Raw genomic sequence first — 22,646 nt, 5'->3', positions numbered from 1 at the left:
AACCGGAGGTAACTGGACCGAGTAGTCCGGGGGTGAGGCCAAGGGGGCGCCCCAAGGCGCATCCGCGCGGAAAGCCCCGCCCGAGCGTGTTCCGGACCCCGCAGCTGGGCTGGCGGCGGCGGCGGCCCCGCCCCGGAAGTGACGCGCGGCGGTACGGCGGCCGGCAGGCCCCCGCGGGCGTTTGAGAGTGGCGGCGGCAGCGGAGCCGGAGGCAGGCCGGGCCGCAGCGAGGAACGCCCCGAGCGCGCGCCCGGCGGGTAGCGGCCCCACGACCCACGCCGCCGCCGCGCGGGGGCGGAGGGCGGGGCGCGAGGGGCCGCGGCGGCGGGAGATGCGGGCGGCTGCGGGCACCCGGCGGGCGCGGCTCGGCCGCCGCCGCCTTCTCCGGCCTCGCCGGGGTGGTCGCCGCGGCTGCCGCGCCGCCCTCCAGTTCTCGGCGTGAGGAGCTGCGTGTTCGAGGCGGACACCGGGAGGGAGCCCCGCGGCGGCTTCGGTGAGCGGCCAGCCCGGCGCGCGCGCCCCGCCGGGGTCCCGCTGCGGCAGCCCCCCGAGCCGGGGACGGGGTCCGCGGGGCACCACAGGAAGCGAGGGCGGGGCGGTGGCCGCTGCCCGGAGCCCCTGGGGACCCGCCCTCGTCCCCCGCCCCGCGCGCAGGTGGCCGCGGGCGCCCCGAGTTACAAAAGGTGGCCGCGTCCCTGAGCCCGGGTGGGGAGGAGGGGCGCGACTTGGGCTTTCGGTAACGACAGGAAGCTGGGAAACGAAAGTACAGTAGTGCCGTGCTTTTCAAAGGCCCGGCGAGGCGGCGGCTCCTTCCCCGGACTTTGATCTCCCCTGGGGCACGCGGTCCCCCGCGCTTCTTCCTGTCCCCGAGCTCGCTGTGCATCCGGTGTCAGGTTTCGTTGGGGTGACGGCCACTCCGGCGACGCCCCACCCCGCCGTACACTTTCCGCTCCCTGTGCAGCCGCGGCAAGGCTGGAAGCTGCCCCTTCCTGAGACGGCGCACTGGAAACATCTTTTGGGGGCGGCATATTTACGGGCTTTCGCAGGAAATAAGGGGTCTTGTGGGCTGAAGGGGGCTAAAGAGACTTGGCTGTCTTCCAAGCTGTTGCTGTTTGAAGTTTAGGGCATTTAAAGTAAAGTGAGGGTGTTCCTCATCAGCAAAGTTCTCCCATTTACCTCTCGGCTGGTTGGCTCACATCTAGACTCCCCTCCCCACCTCCCCAGGGCTATGTGGAAAAGTTGATGCTTTAATATTCAGGGCTGTCAGTGGTGTTGTCATTAAAATGTGTCGCGTGATTCAAATTTTCCTCCTTAAGGGCCCTCTTCTTTTGCTCCTTGATTTACATCTTAAAGCTGCTAAATGGAATCCATTACATTCTTGGGGAAGAATAACGTTTCATTGTAATGGAACGGTAGCCTTTTTAATAGTTGCTTTCCTGTACGTGCCCGTAAAGTTAGATACCTCTGGTTATATTTGGATGGCAAGGGTGCTTTGAATCCTACGTTAGGTTTTGATACATTTCGTAATTAAAACAGCCCGCTGACAAACGAATTTGGAGACTTTTTTTTTTAAGTCTTAGCTACTGCTTCTGAATAATAGATGTGCTATGGGTCACCACAGCAACGGAGTGTGTATTATAAACATGTTTAGGGTGGAAAATCTGTCATGTAATAGGGACTTCCTTTCCCTAATACGTTAATTCAGCATGGGCCCCGCTTCAATTTAGCATCTGAATTAAACTGCTGTCATTGAAGCTGTTAGCGATATGATCCATGTTGATGTTTAAGGCCTCAAAGAAGAACTTTTCCTGTACTTCATTTGGATCCACTAAGTGCTTCCTGAAGCATCGTACTGAGCGCTTGCAACTGACATTGTAGGCTTTTATTGTGACAAGGGGAAAAACAAGTATCCTTCCCTCTTTGGAGTGATAGGTAGGTAGCAGGAATAAAATGATCTTGCTTACCTTCCCTTTCATCTTTTTAATTTCTTCTGGACCAACTTTCCTTCAGTTGTCTTGTTTGGTTGAGAGCAATCATGGAAGCTTGTACTTCTGCTACACTGTTTTAGGAACTACAGTGAGATTCAACTTAACTCCGTTTCTTGAAGCCACTCAACTGCTCTCAAAGACTGATTCGAAATCCTCTTTAGGTGAATAAAATATTCCTTTAAAGTAGCCACTTTGTCGTCGTTGTCTTCGTCAGTATTTCTTGGAAGAAAATAACATTCCAGCCTCAGTCTCAAGGCACAATGCTGTTTTTCCCTCTGTCTCACCAATCTTGTGCCCCAAACCCAAGAAACCAAACCATTGCCGAGCAGCAGGAACTCCACAGACCAAGCAGAACAGCTGCGGGTCTCCAAGCTGAGGCAGCCAGTGGACCCCACCTTTTTGGTTCCGAGCCGAGCACTTACCTGCTGCTCCACCAGGGCTCCTCTCAATACTTGTTTCTCCATGGAACCCCACCCATGGAACACCCATGCTTTGGGAGGGTCCCTGTTGCTCAGGATGGCCCTGTGTACTCCCTGTGGGGTGTGGAATGCCTTGTTTCCTTTGGGGGAAGCACAGTTTAGCTGTGTAACCCTGTAGGGATGCTAGTTCGCATTATCTATTGATGGGTGTGAAAAACTCCAGGATTTATTTTTCAATTCTCTCAATAAAAAGATACATAGATGCTACATTTGTGATCATGCAGATTCCAGTTCTCTTCCCTCCTCATCTCACACGCAACCCACCCCCCTGCAGCCACGCCGCATCCTCACTGTGAAGATGATGTTTAGTGATGGAATTCTCTGGTTAGACTATTATGCACCAGGCGATAGTTGGGTTGGAATCGATGCAGTAGCAACCAGCAGTAACCGTCTCAACAGGCTTCCCGTTAGCTGCTGTTGACTGGCTGCTACCTCACGACAACCCTGTGCCCAGCAGAAGTGACCACTGTGCTGTCCCCGGCATGGGGTATCGATGGGACTGCTGTGATGCATCGGGGTTTCCTTGGCTGAATGACGGGGTGACTGTACATGAGGGGCCATGGCCAGGAATTGAATCCAGGTCTCCCACCAGGCAGACGAGCACTCTACCACTGAGTGGTCAGTGCCTCCGTGTAAACAGGCTTTGCTCAGAAAACAAACAAGAGTGGCCATGGAGTTGATGCTGACATAGTGGCCTTGTGGGTTTCGAGGCTGTGACTGTCAACTGGAGTGCAAAGCCCAGTGGTCTCTCCAGAGAAGAGGCTGGCCGTCTCCAAAGGTGCCATCAGGACTTCTTTAGCAAGCTTGTTAGGTGCCATCCAGTTGGTTCCAGCCCATAGTGACCCGATGGGAAACCTGTGGAGTGTAAAGTATCCTGTCATAAATAGGATCAGCTGTCCGGCGAACACAGAGCAATGACAGGGAACACTCTTTCCACTCCCCCCAAAATTGGCGCATGTAAGGTGATGTAACTTTTTTAACGGAATTTAAGTGAAGCCCTGAGAAACTGATTTCCGACGGGGGGCTGGTGATTTAGCAGTAAGGGGGTATGGATAATCACCTCCACTCCTGGTTGCCCCGGAGCACCACCCCGAGAGGCTGAGCGGACTGTTGAGCTTCCTAGGTGGGTTTCTGTTTGCAGCTCTGGTTCCAGCGCAAGTGTAGAGGGCCAGGTGGTTTTCCAGTCAGCCGTTCAGGCGCCCTACTGCGCACCCCCGATGGCCGCCCCCGCGTGTGACAGTATCCTCCCGAGCCCCCTGTTCTTCCCATTCCCATGTGCCTCCCGAGCTTTATCCCTTGGCAGCAGCTGCTTTCCCCGTGGTGTGTGGGAGTGTTGTAAGGAGCGTGTTCCTCTCTGGCGTTGCTGTTTGCCTGATAGGCCCGTTGTCTGGCCTAAAGAGAAGCCGTTGGGGGCGGGGGGAGTGAGTTCGGTTCCAGGCTTGAAGTGTCACGAAGGGCCACAGCTCCGAGGGTGTTAGCAGTATGTGCCCTAGCAGTGAGTCCGGTGTCTTCTCTGAGGTTGAGTGGTCTCCCCACTTTCCTCCCACTCTCTCCCATGCAACGTGGGCAGTTGCGTGATCGGGCCCATTCCTGTGTTCTGCTTGCGGGGTCCGGGAGACAGGTGTGCGCCTGCTTTCCTGCACCCTTTGGTTCCTTCTCCTTGGCTTTGTGTAGAGAGACATGGGGGGGGGCAGTCCTCACCAGAGTGAGAAACAGAAGGGTGTCTTTGTGAACTGTGTGCTGCCCCTTGACCTAGAGGTCCCCTGAGACCGGTCTGTAGAGTCCTCATGGACTCCCTGCACTCTGAGAGAAGTAAATCACCAGTCCCTCTTGGCAGCTGCACTCCGCCCTGATCAGTGTCAGAGCAAGCACACAGTCCTTTTCTGACAGGTGGCTGGTGGGAGTGTGTGTGTGTGTGCGCCCGCCCGCCCGCGTGTACACTGGCCAGGACTCAAACCTGGGTCTGCTGGCTGGCAGGTGAGAATTCTTACTACCACGGAGCCACTGCGGTTCGCACGGCATTACGGTGGCACTTGGTATCTGCAGATTAGCACCATGGATCAGTGATTGAGTGTCTGGTTGCTATTTGAGAGGTTAGAAGTTCAAACCCATCAGCCTCTGTGCGGCAGAGAAAGCCTGGCTGTCTGCTCCTTCCTGTAAAGTCTGTGGCCTGTGGACCCAGTGCCCTTCCTTGGTGTGAGCGGTGTGTGCTGGCAGTCACAGTTTTCCACGGTACCTCTGATGAACGACTTGGCCACATGGTGACTTCCCTCACGACTGACAGAGACACTGGATTTCCCAGCCTCGGCATCTCCGAACTGTGGCTCTGGAAGGCCTTATTCATTTTCCCATCCCCGCTTTCAGACGGTGGTTTTCAGAGTGATCCTGTGAGGGTTATCGGAGGACTTTGTGGATGGGCCAGAAAAGTTCTAGGAATTCAGACCCAAGCCCCCAGATCTTTATCTCGGCCCTACTGTGAGGCAGGTGTATGTGATTTTTAAGGATCCCATCCTCTTGAGTTCTTGCTGGAATTAAGGTTTCTTGGGCTTACCTTTAGGAATGCTTGTAGTGTTGGGGGCTTTTGTTGTTGTTGGCGCCCCTCCCTTTTGGTTTCCCCCCTCTGTAAAGGACAGCACCATCTTACTGAGATATGTCACATACCATAAAATGTACCTAGGTAAATGTATTCCGTCTTTTAGAATATCAACAACAGCTATACCGCCACCCCACAATCTAACTTGAGAACATTTTCATCACCTTCCAAAGCAGCCTTGCAACCACCAGCAGCCCCCGTCTCTTCCGCTCCCCAAGCCCCGGCCATAAGCAGTCACCAGTCTACTTTGTGCCTACAGATCCTCCTTACACGGAAACCATACAGTATGTGGTCTCTGTGTTGGGCGTCCTCCGTCCTGTGTCAGGACTCCATTCCTTTTGTGGCTGAATGGTCTTATGTTGTATGGGTGTTCTACGGGTGGCTTATCCAGTGGACATCCGCGCTGTTTCTGTGCTTTAGCTGTTAGGAATACTGCCTCTTGAACACCTGTGGGCAGGTTTTTGTGGTTTTTTTTTTCTTTACACCAGTCTTTTAATTGTGGTTTGGGTGAAAACTTACAGAGCCAAATTCAGTTTGTTTCATCAGTTGCAATCCCTTCAGATTGCAATCCCTTCAGATCCCAGCACCTCCTCCCCGTCTCCCCTGTCACTCGGCCCCTCTGCCTCCTGAGCTCTGTTTCTAGTCTCCCGTGGTCACTTGGGCTGAGGAGTGTGTTTCTCACACGTGTCACCGTTCGCTTTTCAGGCTGGGCTGGGTTTGGCAGCCAGGTGATCCCCAGAGTGGGGTCAGTTGCAGGTTTGAAGGGTGACTAAGGAACATAGTCTTGGGGGACTCACCAGTCTCAGACCAGAAAGTCAGATTTTTTTTTTAATGACGTAAGTTTTGCTTTTCCTTTTTCTCCTGTCCTATCCAGGACCGTCTATGGTCAGGGTACCATCTAGTCCTTTTGGTCTCCGGGCTCAGGAGGATGTGTACCAGGCAGTCCCTCTCCTCTTTTGGACTACTTGTTTCCTGGAGTCATTGGCCTTTGCCACTCTCCTCTCCTGATGGCGGGACAAGTGTTTTTACTCTTTGTTACATAGCTTCCAAATGGCATCACTGGACCCTGTGGTGACTGTTTAGGATTTTGAGAAACAGCCAAATTGTTTTCTAAAGTGACTGGCGTTTTACACTTCCACCAAGCAGTGTCTGAGGGCTATGGGTGTTTTTTATTGTTACATCCTCCCCAATGCTTACCCTTGCCTTTCCTTTTTATTACAGCTGTGTTTGTGGGCGTGAAGTCGTATCTCATGTGGTTCTCGTTTGCATTTCCCTCATGACGAGTGACGTTGAGCATATTAAATGTGCTTACTGGCCATTTGTATATCTTCTGTGAAGAAATGTCTTCAAATTCCTATTATTATTTTTATTTTTACTATAGTGTGAGAGTTCTTGATAACATTATGGATGTTAATTCCTGATGGAATAATGATTTGAAAGCCCCTCCTCCCCTCCTGTTAGGCATTGGACTGATAGTGCAAGGTCTGCCGCTGCACCCCTCCTGGCATACTGGCAGACTCGGAAACCCTGAGGGTGTACCAACGGGCTTGCTCTGCAGGGCTGTTAGGAGTTGGAATCAGGTGGGGTTTCCAATCAGACTGGAATCCTATAGAACCTCTGTCTTTTCACTTAGCATTGTTACTTATAGCACCCACGTTTGAATTGTTTATGTTCTCCAGTTTATCTGTTTTTGTTGTGTTAGGTCTGATGAATGGATTTAGGGTAACTTGTTTCAAGCTCTTGGAGGAGGTCTGTTTTTCTCATTCCTAGGCCTCTGCTTTCTCCTGAAGGCATTTCAGTCACAAGTGTCTTGGGAAGATATTGTATGCATTTGACCAGTATGTTTGCCCTGGAGAATTATTCTTAATAGAAAAAGTGTTTTGACGTTCAGTAATGAGAGTAAAGAGAGCATTTCCTTGCTGGCCCACGCCCTTAAGCACCCGCGTGTCTCACCTCAACGTGGTTAGCTCCAAAGATGGTGTCCTTAGGAAAGCGTTAGCATGAAGTGAAAGTGGAGGGTGGCTGCCGTGCTTCTTCCCTTTGCCTGTACTGCGACTGCCCTGCTGAGGCCCCCTGCCACTGCTGCCTCCACGTGGAAAGGCAGCCCACTCCCCAACAGGTGCCCCACACCCAGGGTCTCTTCCCTTACTGTATTTTCAGGATGAGTGGCCCTAGATCTTCCTCAAGGGTCCCCAAACACCCTTGCTAGCTTTGACAGGGGGATGGGAGCTCCCTGTCCATGGGAGTGTGGGCTTGGGTGCTGCCAGGAGTGAGCGTGTGTGCTGCCCCATGAGTCCTACTGCCTGCCCCCCACCCCACCCCATGAGTCCGTGAGAATTGACAATCCAGAGCTTCCTTCAAGGCCATGATGGCCAGACCCAGCCTCTGCCCCTGACCTTAAACTGTAGTTCTGAAAACAAAACAAAAAACTGGTTCTGCTGCCCACTCAACACTGAGCCTACCTCACCCAGGTAGCCTACCCGACCCTCACCTGTACCTGCTCAGGAGGGGGCATCTCCGAAGCTTTAGAGGATGCACAGGCGCTGGTCTGCTGATGGGGGCCCCTGAGTGCCCTGTCTTGTTGCTTCTAAGCAGACTCTCCTGGCCACCCTCGGGACACTGGGAACTGCCAGGCAGTGTCCCATTTCCATTGGTCCTACTCCCTCCCACCTCCTCCTGCCCAACCCAGTATCTTGGTGCCTCTGGAAGACACCCCTTCCCCAATCCCTCCGACCCCCACCTCTAGGCGTAAACCCCTGCAGTTGGGCTTCCTTTCTGCCGGAGGCACCCCGGCAAGGGCTGTAGCATTGGTTACTGCCATCCCCACTGTGCAAAATAGAGGTTTTATTTTTCACAATTGTAAACGTAAAAGGTCGGATAGTGTGACCAGCCTTCTGCAAAGAGTGGACGTGATTCTCAGCCCAGGCGGCTCTGCCCTCCAGGGGACATTTGGCAATGCCTGGAGACATTTTGGGCTGTCACACTGGGCACAAAGTGCTACTGGCACCTAGTGGGTAGTGATCAGGGGTGCTGTTAAACCACAGTGTAAAAGACAACCTCCCCCTCACCTAGCAAAGAATTATTTGACCCAAAATATTACTAGTGCCAGGGTTGAGAAACTTTACTATTCTAGGAGATCCTAAAACTTGAGTTATTGAGAAATTTGCCTTCAATTCATATCTTGATAATCAAATAAAAGTTGCTAACCAACTAAGAGGAAGTCCCATGCGGGTAGAACCCCATGGACAGAATGGTGACAGCATTTGTGATTTAAATCAAGGAGCATTTTGATGAATCCTCAGTGCTATCAATTTGTTTGTAATTTACACCCATGATAACAGAAGCTATTCAAAAGGGAAATGCCAGCCACATAAAAACATCATTCCTTACACCTTGACCTCTAAGCAACCTTCACACACACGCGCGCGCACACACACTCTAACTGGGTTGATTTAGTTAAATGTTGAAATGGTGATAAAAAATTTCAATGAACAGTGATATCTACTGATTGGGAATCATCAGTCTGCTCCTGTAATTTATAGAACTAGTGTAATCATTCCTAAAAGTTTCTTGTTGCTTAAGGGAAAGATTTTTCTTCTAGAACAGAGTGGCTCAGCAGTTAAGAATTTAGACTCTGGATCCAAATTGTCTGGGTTTACATTTCAGCTCCATCTTTATACCTACTTTCGCCCTTTTAGGAGCCCTCTTTTTGCTTCTTTTCTCCTATATAAAACAAGGAGGCCACGTTTCGACATTAGAGGCTTGTTTTCCAGGTGGGTTGGTTGATTTAGAGGCAGGTAGTGTTCTGGATGCGTGTTGGTTGTTAATGTGTGTGAGTCTTGTCTCTCTCTCTCTCTCAGCTCATTGCTATGGACAGTGCTATCACCCTGTGGCAGTTCCTCCTGCAGCTCCTCCAGGAGCCTCAGAACAAGCACATGATCTGCTGGACCTCTAACAATGGGGAGTTCAAGCTTCTGCAGGCAGAAGAGGTGGCGCGCCTCTGGGGGATTCGCAAAAACAAGCCGAACATGAATTATGACAAACTGAGCCGAGCCCTAAGATACTACTATGTGAAGGTAATGCACATACCAGTCCTGGGACAGTCTAACACCCCCCCAAACCAAATCACAAGTTACTGCCTTCAGACAGTATAACACCATCCCCCCAGTCCCCCCAAACCAAACCACTGCCTTCAAGTGCATTCCGAGTCATGACAGCTCTATACAGGGTTTATAGAACCAACAGCTACATTTTTCTCCTACAGATCGGCTGGTAGGTGTGAAGCAAGTAGCCAGCATCTACCCAACACCACCACCAAGCCTCCTTTGACTGCCAGCCCACTGCCATTGAGTTGACTGGCTCATAGTACCTTATAGGACAGGGTAAAACTGCCTCTGACCTTCACAGGATCACACAGCCTCAGCAGTGGTTCTCTTTCAGAGCAGCTGGTGGGTCTGAACTTCTGACCTTGTGGTTAGCAGCCCGACATGTAAATCATGATGCCACCACGCCTCCTCCAATGCTGCTTAGAGTCTCATAAACCAAGAATTGTTCTTTTTCTTTTGAGGTTATAGGAACGAACCCCTGGTTTATTTTAAGCCAGTTTATTGCTTTGAGAGTCTGGAATTAAGATGAAAGGACTGAATGTCCCAATTGGAATGCTACAAACTCCCACTAATGTGTTTTTACATAAATAACGCAGCAAGCCACACAGACTCCTGGCACATTCACTTCCCACGCTGCATGCTATTTACATTGGTGTGCTGCAGTTGAAAAATACAGTGCACGTTTTTCTTCTTCCTTGCAGTTGTCTTTAAAAAAACCACATTGCATCTACATTATTTACTTTTGAGAGCTTGTCGAAACAGTCCTTTCATCCTCGTTCTCAAGCGGGTACAAGATCGGAGTCAGATACAGACAACTCAAGGTTCTTGAGGATAAATAACTATCTGTGTGTATATCTTGGAGCCCTGGCAGTGCTGTTGATTAAGCATTGGGCTGCTAATTGCAAGGTCGATGGTTCAAACTCTCCAGCCAGTTCATGTGAGAAAAATGAGGCTGGCTGATCCTGTAAAGATTTACAGTCTCAGAAACACTAAAGAACAGTTCTACTCTGTCATAGGGTTTGCCGTGAGGAGGAATTGACTGAGGGAAGGGGTTTTTCTGTGTGTGTGTCTCACTTATAATTTACTTGTAAGAATTGTCATCTAAGTACTTTTTCTTGCTTAATTTTGCAATTTTTATGTAACCTTGGAAACACAAATTAATACCTTAAAGAATAGCTGCCAGCCCACAGAGTTGATTTCTTACATTTTTCTTAAAATTGCCCTTGTTCAAGTTTGTCATTATTTTGCATACACTCTGGACCCTGAGGTGAAAGTAAAAGAGAGAAGAGAAGTAGGTGAGAAGGCAAGGCGTTAGTTTCTGTAACCTGTGTGCGGCTGATCCTGTAAGCTTTCTGAAGCTGCTGGCTTGAAGTGTCTGGAGGAAGTAGGACCCTTAGTAGCAGTAAGTTCCTCCCCGCTGACTCAGGACATACAGGCCTTCCTGGTGTCTTTAGAATGATGTGCCATTGCCGTGCAGTTTCTGACCAAGTGCCAGTCGTGGTCGGAAGTGTTAAGCAGTCGAAAGCATACTGCTTTTATGTAATAAGACATGTAGTTAAACGTTCTCGCCATAATGGTAGCACTTGCTTGGCACGGCGCGGATGGCTAGGTGGGTTTGCATGATTTTGAAGCTTTGGCGTGAGCTGTGCCCGGACACTGAAGAGGGAGCCTCCTCGCGTCGACGTTTGTATCTGCTGTGTCAGAAAGAATAAGCATGCTTATTTTATTTGCCTACAGAATATCATCAAAAAAGTGAATGGCCAGAAGTTTGTGTACAAGTTTGTCTCTTACCCTGAGATCTTGCACATGGACCCCCTGACTGTGGGCCGGATCGAGGGAGATTGTGAAACGTCAAGCAGCAGTGAAGTCAGCAGCACTTCCAAAGAGGTGGAGAGCGGAGGGAGGGAGAGAGCCCCGCAGCCTGGGGCCAAGACCTCGAGCCGCAACGACTACATCCACTCGGGCCTGTACTCTTCCTTCACACTCAACTCCTTGAGCTCCTCCAGCACCAAGCTGTTCAGAGCCACCAAGAGCGAGACTCTCGCTGAGAAGTTGGCAGAGAAGAAATCTCCGCAGGAGCCAACACCATCTGTCATCAAGTTCGTGACAACACCTTCCAAAAAGCCACCGCTGGAACCTGCTGCCAACACCGTTGCAGTCGGCCCCAGTGTCTCTCCACCTTCAGAAGAAACTATCCAAGTGTTGGAGACTTTGGTTTCTCCCAAACTGGAAGCCCCAGCGTTTGCATCCCACACAGGCACCGCTTTTAGCAGCACCCCCCCTCCTGTTTCATCCCTGTCCCCTTCTTTGCAGGAGCCTCCCCGAACCCCTTCCCCACCGCTGAGCTCCAACCCGGACATCGACACTGACATTGAGTCGGTGGCTTCTCAGTCGATGGAACTGCCTGAGAACTTGTCGCTGGAGCTTAAAGACCAGGATTCCACGTGGCCAGAAAAGGACAAAGCAAATAATTCATCACGGTCCAAGAAACCCAAAGGGTTAGAACTGACACCCACCCTTGTGATCACGGGCAGCGACCCCAGCCCACTGGGGATATTAAGCCCATCTCTGCCGACAGCTTCTCTTACGCCAGCGTTGTTCTCACAGGTAGTCCTCTCTTTTTACTGCCCCTACTGCCTGAGGGCCCTCACCGCCCTCACCAGGCTCGCGGTTACCCCTCCAGTGCTCATCCAGCCACTTAGGTTTGACGTAGAAAGGCTACGCGTGACCCTGTGAAAATCGTGCATTTTCTCAACGCAAGTAGCATTGCCCAATAAAAGGTTTGGAGCACGCTGTTAAAAATTCTGCTGCGCTGTATAAGCAAACACATACTGACTTTTCTACTTCCTTCTAAAGAACAGCAAGTAGTGCCTGTTCCCCCCCCCTTTCTCTCTTCCCCTCCCCTCCCTCCCTCCCTCCCTGGCCCTGTAAAGCCAGACATCTTATCTAAAAAGGCAAAACAAAACACAAACGACACAAGCAAACACCAGCGATAATTCCGAGTTAGGAAAACAGAAGGTCCCGGGAACCTGAAGAAAAGCGTCTGGTGTGATGTTGAGTCACACCTTTGTGCAGTTCCACTGCGTATTTACTAACTTGCTCTTCTCGTATAGCATGTTACGAGGCAGATGACTCCCAGACCTTCTCATTGTAAGGAAGGAAACCGTTTATGACTCAGTTACCCACCGTTCCTCGACACCTGACTTCAGGTAGAACAGCCAGACTGAGCAACATGCCATTTTTGACCCCTCCCCCTTTTTTGTGAGTTTTTGTGACGTTGACTTTTCAGGTGTGGAGGCTTTGGAGTGAAGAGTGGGGTGGTGTTTGGGCTCAGGACTGACTGCATGTGACTCTGAGGGTGGAAGCAACATCCGGACAATTCACTTGCTGACTCGTTTCCCTCTGTGTTGCAGACACCCATCATCCTGACTCCGAGCCCCCTGCTCTCCAGCATCCACTTCTGGAGCACGCTCAGCCCTGTCGCTCCCTTAAGTCCAGCCAGACTGCAAGGTGCTAACACACTTTTCCAGGTAAGCGGCCTAAACGCCTATCTCAGGTGATGGGGGCATGCTAAATGAAGAAACAGGCAAAACACAGCGCTGTCCCCATTCAAGTCTGTCACGCAGAAGCCTAAATCGACTAGGCACCCTGTGGGTATAAGGTGGCATTTCGAAGGCTTTGTTTTCCAGCAAACACACCGTGTGCAGAAACGCTCAGCGGCTTCCTTTTCTTTTACTGACACACCTTCCAGGGAGACCTAGGGCTGGTCAGCGTGCAGCAGCAGATTCTGCTCTGTTCTTGTCGACCCTAGCAACCCTCCTTTCCAGAAAGCGTGGTTCAGTCCATGGATGCATCAGGCAGGGGGCTCGCTCTGCACCCGAGTTTCTCCTTTTCATCACGGCTCCCATTTCAACCTCAGAATTGTCACCTGTCGACTATCTATCCTCACAGTATGTATGTGTGTATGTATGATGCGTACACACACACACACACACAAATATCTTTAAAACTATTTTGGGGGCTCTTACGACTCATATATATGTGTAAAACATTTCATACATCAGTTATATCAAGCATATTTGTCCATATGTTGCCATCATCATTTTCTAAACATTTACTTTCTGTTTGAGCCCTTGGAATCGGCTCCTCTGTTTTTTTTCTCTCTCCCCCTTCCCACCCTCTTGAATCCTTTATAAATTATTATTATTTTCATATCTTACACTGACTGCTGTCTCCCTTCGAAGACCCACGTTTCTGTTGTTCGTCCCTGTGTGTGTGTGTGTGTGTGTTGCAATCGGCATACATGTTTTTAATACATACTGTGTTATCTTTCCCCCAAGATGTCAGGAAAGGTATTGCATTTGTTTTAACCTTTGTTGTTGTTCCCAACAATGTACCCTTTATAACTGTGGTGGACCCTGTGGTTCTTCCAGGCAGACTGCCCTCCTTAGGCTTTCTCGTTCATTTTTCAGTTCTTTGGGGACGCTAAGGGAAATGAAGAAAATAAGGATCTTTCTGCTTCTGCATTTGTAAAAAGCGCTAAATTGTGGACAAAAATTGTGTGTCAAGCATTTTCCATCCTTTATTTTTAAGTGTTTCTCGACCCCTCCCCAGCAAATAATTGAATTGTGGCTTGATCTTCTGCCTTTGTGGGGTCACGCAGCTTCGTCCTCAGACACACGTTGGTGACATTTGCTGGGACAAGCATCCTGTAACTGTTTAGGCCACGGGCGATAGCTGGGCGGGGTTCTCGGGGTCCATGAATTGCACTCCGTGGTGCCCATGATCATGGACCGGATTTTCCTCGGTCTTCATCTGGGAAAGAGAAGTGAGGCAAATGTGGGAACTGAAGACTCTGAAGGAAGGGCTAGGGTGGCCCTTAGTTCCCGTTCCGTCCAGGTGTTGGAGGGGGTGTTCATATTACAGGTATAGGACCCAGAGCGTGTTTTCCTTCACAGTTGGGGTCAGGATCCCCTCTTCTTGTATGAGGGTTATCACTGTGCTGGCTAGCGGCTGCGCAGGCAGCAGCCTGTGAGCCACTGCCAGCCTGTCCTGTCCCCCTCAGAGTGCTAAGGGGCACAGAGTGCTAAGCGTTGGCGCCATGGAAGGAGATTGTGATGTGTTTTGTTTTCCTTCGCAGTTTCCTTCTGTCCTGAACAGTCACGGACCTTTCACTCTGTCTAGCCTGGATGGACCGTCTACCCCTGGCCCGTTCTCTCCAGACCTGCAGAAAACCTAACATGTCTCTGTGGCGTGCGAGGCCGGGGAACTGAGAGATGTTCAACTCGATTGCATTTGAAGTGAGCAAACGATCCTTCCGCAAAGCAGATACCGGGCTCTGCAGTGCTCGCTGTTCCCACGGAAGAGCAGCCTTTTCAGCACCCCTTTGATTAGACGCAAGCTGAACTGTGCGCAAAAATGCCTTAATTGGAGTCGAGGCTCCCCCCCACCCCCGTTCTTTTAATATTTTGACCTTTTGGTGGGCTCTGCTTCCCAAGAGCAGTTAAGGACAAAGTTACTTATTCTGGCTACCAAGACCCTTTGGCCGGGGAAAAAACAAACACAAAACCCCTTATACTTAGAGTGTATTATTTCAAGAAATCTGAGTTAAGTGAAATTGGTCTTAGCTTCGGCACGCAGTGTGCTGCTGGGAACCCCCAGAGAACAGCCCGGAGTAAACTGGGGGAGAAGGGGTCCCTGCTGTTCACGCAGTTCTGTTCTCTTGGGAGAGTTTGAGGTTTGCTGTGAACTGTGATGTATGTAACAACTTTGCGCAAGGGCCTCTTGTTTACATCCACTGGGCTGGGTCTCCTGGCCATCTGCGTGCACTTGTCTGGGCCTGTCAGCTGCCCAGAACTGGTCTGCTGCCGCAGAGGGAGACTTGTGTCAGGGGCAGTCGGAGAGGGTGGGGCCCCAATGTCTGCCCTCAGGGTGGGGTGATTGCATGCCCCTGACATGGCGAGGTGGATGCTTCGGTGAGTAGTTTGAAGTGACAGGAGAGACTTTGTCCCAGATAGGAGACACTCTAAGTAAAGGACTCCCAACACCCCACCCCACCCCCCCTTCATTTTACCTCATTTCCTATTGTGCTCTGTCTCCTCTCCTTGACCTGGGAAGTGGGGTGCAAAAGGACGCCCCGTATTGGTTAGGGAGGCAGTGCTCACACGGGGGTCAGCCTGCTCGTATTCCTGGTAAACAATTTAGACCTTAGGCTGCCCCCCTTTCTAGACTGTTCCAGGTGGCACCAGAACCAGGTGCAGACAGTGTTGACCCCCAGATGGCGTTGAAACCCTCCCCACAGGGAGACCTTCTATTGGTGTGTTTGGCTCTAAAAGCCCAGAATGAAATGAGACGTCCCCACCTCCCTCCTGCCGATTAAAGGATTTTTTAATCCTAGAACTGGACCCTGGAATTGAGTCCCACAAACCAACTGGAATGAGGGGTCAGGACCTGCGGCACAGACGACCTGGAGGCAAACCAGCATCTCTAAGATGCCTGGTGCTTCCTGTCAGCGTGGTGGGCGGTGTGGACATGTGCTCCTGTGGAGGGAGCCGGTGGAGGGGTGGCCTTCCTGCTGGTGGACGGGGGTGTGCTGCTGCCTCCACCTGGCAGGCCGGATGTCCTGCTCCTGAGAAGTGCAATAGTGGCTCGGACAGCCGGGCACAGCAGTGATGGGGTCAGGCACAGGGATGCTCTCGGCCCACTTGAGTTTGTGTGCCTGGTGGAAATGACCCGGAGACCCCGAGCAGCACTTTGGCATAGTTTACTAGGATAATTGACATTCTGTACCTTCAGTGATCAAGGAGATACTATTAACTTGAGTTAACTAGAAGCTTTAGATTTCAAAGCACAAAAGTATTTTACCTTTTTGAATCAAAAGGAGAAAAGCCATGTGTTTCAGAGACAATTTCTTTGCTAGTGAGTCACTGTCTCCGCACCCAGGGCGCGTGCAAAGGCATCAGTCACAGGGACTTCCATTCTGTGAGGCCTCTCTGTGTTCACCCATCCACGAAGCCGCCGAGAGGCTGGGGGCCTTAGGGTTTTAGTTATGATCTGCCTTCCCTTCAGATCAGTTGAATTTAGTGGATGCTTCTCTCCGTGTGCATGCGAGCGTGTGTGTGTGTTCCCTAATAATGAAAGTTTACTACCTTAGCTCAAGATATGAGCTAGAAGTCTAGAGATTGACATGCTAGAAGTTAAAAAAGGCAGGACTAACTGTTGAGCATATCGAGCTGGCTGGATCGCCTGCTCTCTCCGCTCTCCGTGAGCTTGGTGGAGAAGAACTCACAGGCTTGAAATCCTGGACCCATGGCTCCAGGCTGTCGATGGTATCACCCCACCTCCCTGCCAGTCACTCCTCGCTAGCTGGCTCACCCTCGCTCGCATTGCACGATGTCTGGTCCAACAACATTTTTCCATCCTGACCTCAGAATTTGCGTTGTGTGATTCTGAGTTCTTGGAAGCAGCTCTATGGCTTTCTAATGAATTAAAGCAGTTAGAGGCAGTGCTCGAAGTGGCAAAATTAAACAAACCCAGCTCTCCCAACCTTTTTGAATGTACGTCTTGGTCCTTGAGATCTTAGGTGTGAACGTCTGTATCACCACCGTGCTCACAAAAGGAGCCCCGTGGCACAGTGGTTACGCACTCAGCCTCTCTGCTGGCAGTCACGAATCTTCTAGTCTAGTGCATTCTCCCACACCTGATGGACCGGGGTCCTCTGGAAAGGCCACCCAACCAGAAGGTCGCTGACTGGGCATGTTGGTGCCAGGCTGCTCTTGGGGGGATGAGGCAGATGCTTTTGTTGTGCTCTGTGGAGAAAGCCTTTCTGTGATTTGCCATCTTTGAGAATTTCTAGAAGAAACTGTCAGGAAAGCTTGCCACCAACTTTCTGGGTTTTCACGTTTTCATTCTTTTTCCTAAGTTTCCAGCCAGCCAGCCACTGAGGCGTGCTGCGCTTGGTGCATGTGCTGCCTCTGCGCCTGCCCGTCGTGCTGTCAGCCCCGCTCACCAGTGTGCTGTCTGCCTGAACGAGTCTGTTGACAGACCTTTGGAGCCTTTGCTGCGTCAGCATTTACTAGCAACCCCGGAGTTGTTTCAAGTCGCTTTATAGGGAGTGATCAGGTGGTGGAGCTGGGAGTGACATTCCAGCCTCTGAAGGAATGATGTCACTCCATCGCCAGTGCTTTTGACACCACTCGCTCGCATTCCAGACGTCCAAAAGTCTGCTGTTGTTGGCCGGGTAAACAAGTATGGAGCCCCGTGCCCGACTCTAGAACTGGAGCTCTGAGTGGACCACCGCCGCCAGGCAGGCGCAGCACTGCCCGCCATGTGGTCTGCTACCCGTGGGGACAGCAGGGTGCGTTTCGATCAGAGGGTGGAGCCCGTGGCCCTGTCAGTGAGGTGAAGGTCAGTGAGCCTGGTCCCTCTCTGACTAGAGAGCAGGTTTTCTGGGAGCTATTTGTCCATCATCTGCCTGGCTTTGGGTCAACAAGTAAGTGCTCTCTGTGGCTGCTTTTGGTGTTGCTGGCGTTGCCTGTACCTCGTCTTCCGCCTTCAGATCTCCACTCCCGAAGTGGACATTGTCTTCTTAAAATCGGGGAGTCCTGTGGGAGGTGACATGGTAAGCAAGCCCAGGCGGCAGTTTGATTTCGGTTCTTGTGCTCGATGGAGCCTGTTAGCATGAAGTGTCGTGTTTTGACCTGTGGACTGAGCACGTCCGCAGGGCGAGGTGTTGGCGGGAAGAAATGTTCCATTTGGAGCTGCCGCTTTCCCCAGGCGAATTGTCCTCTTTCTGGCTGCAGCCTGCCAGGGAATAGCCGTCTCTGGGTGCTGCTCTTCACTCCGCTGTGACACTGGACGTCCAGGGCGAGCTAGGACAGTGTGACTAAGGCTTTCCACAGACCCCACTCAGTCCGGGCCTGCACTAGCATGACTGTGGGGAGACTTCTGCAGTGACGGTTCATGAGGAGACGCACAGACCGACTGGAAGCATCATCTTTTGGGCATAGTCATCTGTATTAAAATCACCGGGACTCAAAAGTCTGAGTTATATCAAGTGGGAATGTTTACTTTGAAGTCATTATGGGACTAGGGGTGGTGTGGTGTGTGTGTGTGTGTGTGTGTGTGTGTGTGTGTGCGCGCGCGGGCTGAGTGTGCATTTTTCAGAGGGAACGGGCTCTAGACTAAGGTAGCTTCTAGCCAATTTTATATGTAAAACTGAAGAGTAAACTGCCACCCTCGGCAGTTGCCACTTCTTACAAACGAATGCCTTGCACATTTCCACTTTTTTAAATCCAGAGGTCATTGGCCTTAAGGACCGTTTGCCCACCCTTCAGGAAGAGCAGTGCTCCCTGGGACATGCCCTAGATGTTGTAACCTCCCGTCCCACACGCAAGTACCACTGAGCCAATAGGGACGCCCGCTCTCAAAAAGTCCCGGACTCAGTTTCCTTAGGAAGGAAGTTTCCTTTCGGAGCAGTTTCTGGGATGCAGCAAGCTCTGTCCGCGGATCGATGGACGAGGGGAGGGATTCCAGCGCTGGGGCTCCTGTCCCCTTATGTACCAGTAGAAACCTCAAGGTCGAGTCTCTGAGCTGCCGGTTCTTGGCTCGGCCTTGTTCTCCATCTCATAAGGGCCCGTTCTAATTCTCGCTGCAGCCAAGGATTGTGCGCCCTGCTAGGACAGGCCCAGGATCTTTTGGGCTAGGCCCTCACCCTCACCCTGGAGTCCTTCACATACACTTGGAGTCAGTGGGTGGGGTGCCACAGACTGTGTTCAGTCCCTTGGCACTTTCTTGGGCCCCTTGTTGGCACTGCTTTGTTTCATAACTGGAAGCACTTCATGACTGTTCTGTTTGTTCAGTGTCGCCTGAAGCATATCGAAGGTCAGGGAAGTTAGGTCTCTTTCTCGCGTGCTTTGGACCATCAGGCAAGTTTGGAGAAGGGATACACGGATTGTTTAGAGAGCCATTCTTCTAGGCTCCCTTTTGGGTCGAGATGTTTTAAAGTAACATACAAGCTTTTAATATTGTGCTGTGTAGAAATTGATGAATTTTTTTTAATGATCTGTATTCAACTTTGTATAAAGTACCCATCTTTAAGTGTCTTTCTGTTTAGGCATTCTTACTGTCCACTACCATGTAAGGGACATAGTCCCTTGTAAGACATTTCATGATCCCCCTCCCCTTGCCCCAGGGCAGTATTACCAATGGTCTTTATTATGTACATGACACCCATTGCTTAATGCAGTATAGTAGCATATTAGTGAAATTAGCTAAGATGCAAATATGTAAAAATAGGAGATATGAATGGGGTTGCTTTTTGATTACCAAGAGTTACGCATTCTGTTTGGCTGTGGATCTTTTGCTGATGCCAGTCAATTGTCATCTTCACATTTGCCTTCCAGCAGTTTCATTCGTCTGTGGATGGAACTCACTGCCATCGGGTCGATATCAACTCATAGTACCCTTATTGGACTGGGCAGAACTGCCTCGGTGGCTTTCCAAGATGAGAACTCTACAGGAGTAGCAAGCCTCTTCCTTCTCCCTTGCAGGGAGGCGGGTGGTTTTGAGCTGCTGACCTTGAGGTTGGCAGCCCAACTCGTAACCACTCCACGCAGCCACTACTACTCTGGGTAGGAAGGACTAAATCTGAGCCCCTGTCCCGTCATTTTGCTACTGGTTAGCTTTGAGTTTTGAGGTGCATAAACTTTTGACAAAAATTAGTTGTTAAAAAAATTAGTTTTTAGGATTACACCCTTTACTCACTTAAATAATCAGGTTGGTGTAAGAAGAAAAAAAGTGCAATTTTGAAAAAGAAATGACTAATTTTCTATGAGCCACACTGGCTCTTCTTAAGAAGGACCCTCACAAGGGACAGCTTGGAAGGAGTGTGGCGGCCGGGAGGGGTCTGAGATCTCACTGGCCAGGTGGCGTAGCCCTGGGAGCACCAGCTCGTGCTTTACCTTCCCTGCCCTGTAATTCCATTCCAGACAACCAGCCTGTGCGCTGGCACTGGCCGCCGGCTGCCCGGCTGAGTCTGGGCTGTGTGCTCCTAGCGTGCCAGCTCAGTTGAGAAGACGGTTGCTTCTTGCTTATGTCCCCTCGTTTAGTTTGATTTTTATTGCTCTCCCTAGCTTATACGGTGTCTACCGCTTTCACAGAGATAGGGTGCTCACGGCTGGCGCAGGAGCACACCTGCCCACAACTGTTAGAGGACGGTCAGTAAGGCATCTTCATGAATCTCACTGTGGTTTGCATTAGGAGAAGTTTTCAAGTCCCCTTTTCTCAGTATTCGTTTCATTGTCATTCAGAAGCAATTGGTAACTGCTAAGGTTTATTGAAAGCCACATTAAATGTCAGCTCAGAAGGGGAGAAACGGCCGGATCTCCCCGATAAGCAGTTCTGACTTGACCTTCGGGGACGCACAGGGATGCTGTCTTCTGGGTGTGAATACTGGTGGCCAGCGTCTCCCGTTGGCCTGTTTGTCTGGACGCAGAAACTTCCTGCAGTGGGTAGCTGGGCAGGGCGAAGGTTGCGCTTGCACTTTGAGGGCTTCATAATATGCTGCTTTTAAAAGGGAAAAAGATAAAGTGTAATTGATACCCGGCACCTCTCCAAAGAGGTGGGGTTTACTCTGAATAACCAGCAGGTGATGTTTTTTCTACCACTTCAAGTTTTATGCAAGCATTTTGTTAAAATTCTATACTGTTGATGATACGCATCTTTTTAGTAGGAAGATACATTTCAAAACTATTTTCTGTAAAAATGAGACAATTTGTGTAATGTAAAACTGGCTTTAAGAAAGCACTGTAGCAAATTTACTAAAGTTCAAAATTATACAAATATGTTAATAGGTATATGTGCAACTAGATATGGACAACATTGTATTTTTTTAAATAAATATTTTTAACGAATTGCCCTTCTGACTTGGCCCGTCATTTCTCACTGACACTGAGCATCACAGCAAGGTGGTCTCCCTGTGTGGGGTCCTGGCCCAGGCTGAACGTGCGAGAGTTCAGTCCTCCCAGCCCCCCCAGCAGCCTGGCCTTCAGCTGTTGGGTAAGCGTGTACCAGGGTGCACAGGCAGGGCGAGGGTGCGTGATGAAGTGGGAAGACTCTGGAACAACTTTAAGCATAAGAAGAAAACTAGCTAACTGTTGACTGGCTGGAGGAATTTTTCATCCCGTGGAACCTCTTTACTGTGATTTAAAAGATTTCATTTATGTTCTTAAAGGGGCATTTTAATCATAAAAACAGCCCTCCAGCCCTCGTAACAAGAAACTTTTACATCTTTTGACTCGGCTCGGTTTCTTCCTGTCGCTGTTGAGGTAAGCACCTGGGGACCTGGATTTGTTCAGTGAATGAAATCCGGCCTTTTCAGAACCAGGTTGTGACAAGTTGACTCCGTGGCAGTGAATTTGGTTTTTGGAGGGTTTAGCAGGAAGCTCTTCACCCACTTCTCGTGTGTGCCTGCCTTCTGGGGGGGCCTGTATAGCTGATGTGTAGAAAGGGCTTCATCCCACCAACTCCTGGGACAGAGGCATCCCACTAATTGTATCCATCTTATCTCAAGAAGCAGTTTCCATGCCATTAAAAAAGGTCTTCCATTGCTACTCCCAATAGTTTAAGCAACAACAAAAAATCAAAGCAGAGAATAGTTAGGTCTTGAAACAGTTGAAGTGAGGCTCACGGGTACAAAGTCACATTACGTCTGTTTCATATCTTGCTCCGAAAAGACAGAGCGAGCAAGACATGGTTCCATGAGTGGCCTTTGTAACACGAATGATGCCTTTAAAACACAGCGCACCCTCCACGTGCTGCTCAGCAGTGCTAACCGTCTCCCGTCACCATACAAACTCCGCACTTGCCATGACTTTCCCCATCCCTGGTTCCCGCTCTTCCTGCTTCCTGTCACGCCCCCTTTGTCACTCAGTGCTGTTCAGCCAAATCCTGCCGCATCTGGGCATGCTGTGACAAACCCTCAGGCTTCTCTCCAAGGCCTGGTCTCTGCAGAGGCTCACCTCCAGGGCGTCCTCCTATGAGGTGCCTGGCGGGGTTCAGATGGCCATCCTTGGACCGCCAAGGCGCTTTGTTCTTCAAGTTCACATGCATATTCTAACCAGGACCCACGGTGTTTGGGTTTGGGGCTTTTTGTCCACCGCCCAGTAGGATCTACCCGGGGTACTAGCTGGATGGCTTCCCTGCAGTGCCCTGTAACTTTCTGGGCAAACGTCTCCTCAGACCTCCCAGGGTGTCTCTAAGAGTGGCCTCCCCCTGCCTGCGCTGAGTAAAACTGAAGAAATGAATGCCTTTTTTCGGAAGACTTGGCTGTGTCGCTGCGTCTTCCTTGAATCCAATGCGCCGAGAAGCTAGCTTCTCAGCCCTAGCAGAGGGGCAGTTCTTGTGAGGGCACAGACGGCAAAGAGGGGGTGCGGCGTGGGAAGCACTCCCCGTTCTGCATTTTGAAGTATGGTCTCAGAAG

General features: G+C 50.7%; 1 protein-coding gene across 1 annotated transcript; it reads left to right on the top strand.

Annotated features, from left to right (window-relative positions):
* The first annotated feature begins 207 nt into the window (after window positions 1-207).
* On the top strand, window positions 208-21,078 carry ELK4 (ETS transcription factor ELK4). The gene is made up of 5 exons (XM_075529365.1): window positions 208-493; window positions 8,921-9,136; window positions 10,904-11,773; window positions 12,580-12,696; window positions 14,307-21,078. The coding sequence occupies exons 2-5, from the start codon at window positions 8,930-8,932 to the stop codon at window positions 14,403-14,405; spliced, it is 1,293 nt and encodes a 430-aa protein (XP_075385480.1). The 5' UTR covers window positions 208-493; window positions 8,921-8,929; the 3' UTR covers window positions 14,406-21,078.
* Window positions 21,079-22,646: the final 1,568 nt, after the last annotated feature.

This window comes from Tenrec ecaudatus, chromosome 1 (genome assembly GCF_050624435.1).
Source record: "Tenrec ecaudatus isolate mTenEca1 chromosome 1, mTenEca1.hap1, whole genome shotgun sequence".
Taxonomy (NCBI): domain Eukaryota; kingdom Metazoa; phylum Chordata; class Mammalia; order Afrosoricida; family Tenrecidae; genus Tenrec; species Tenrec ecaudatus.
Note: the sequence above shows the minus strand (reverse complement) of the source record. Positions and strands in the feature narration are given on the sequence as shown.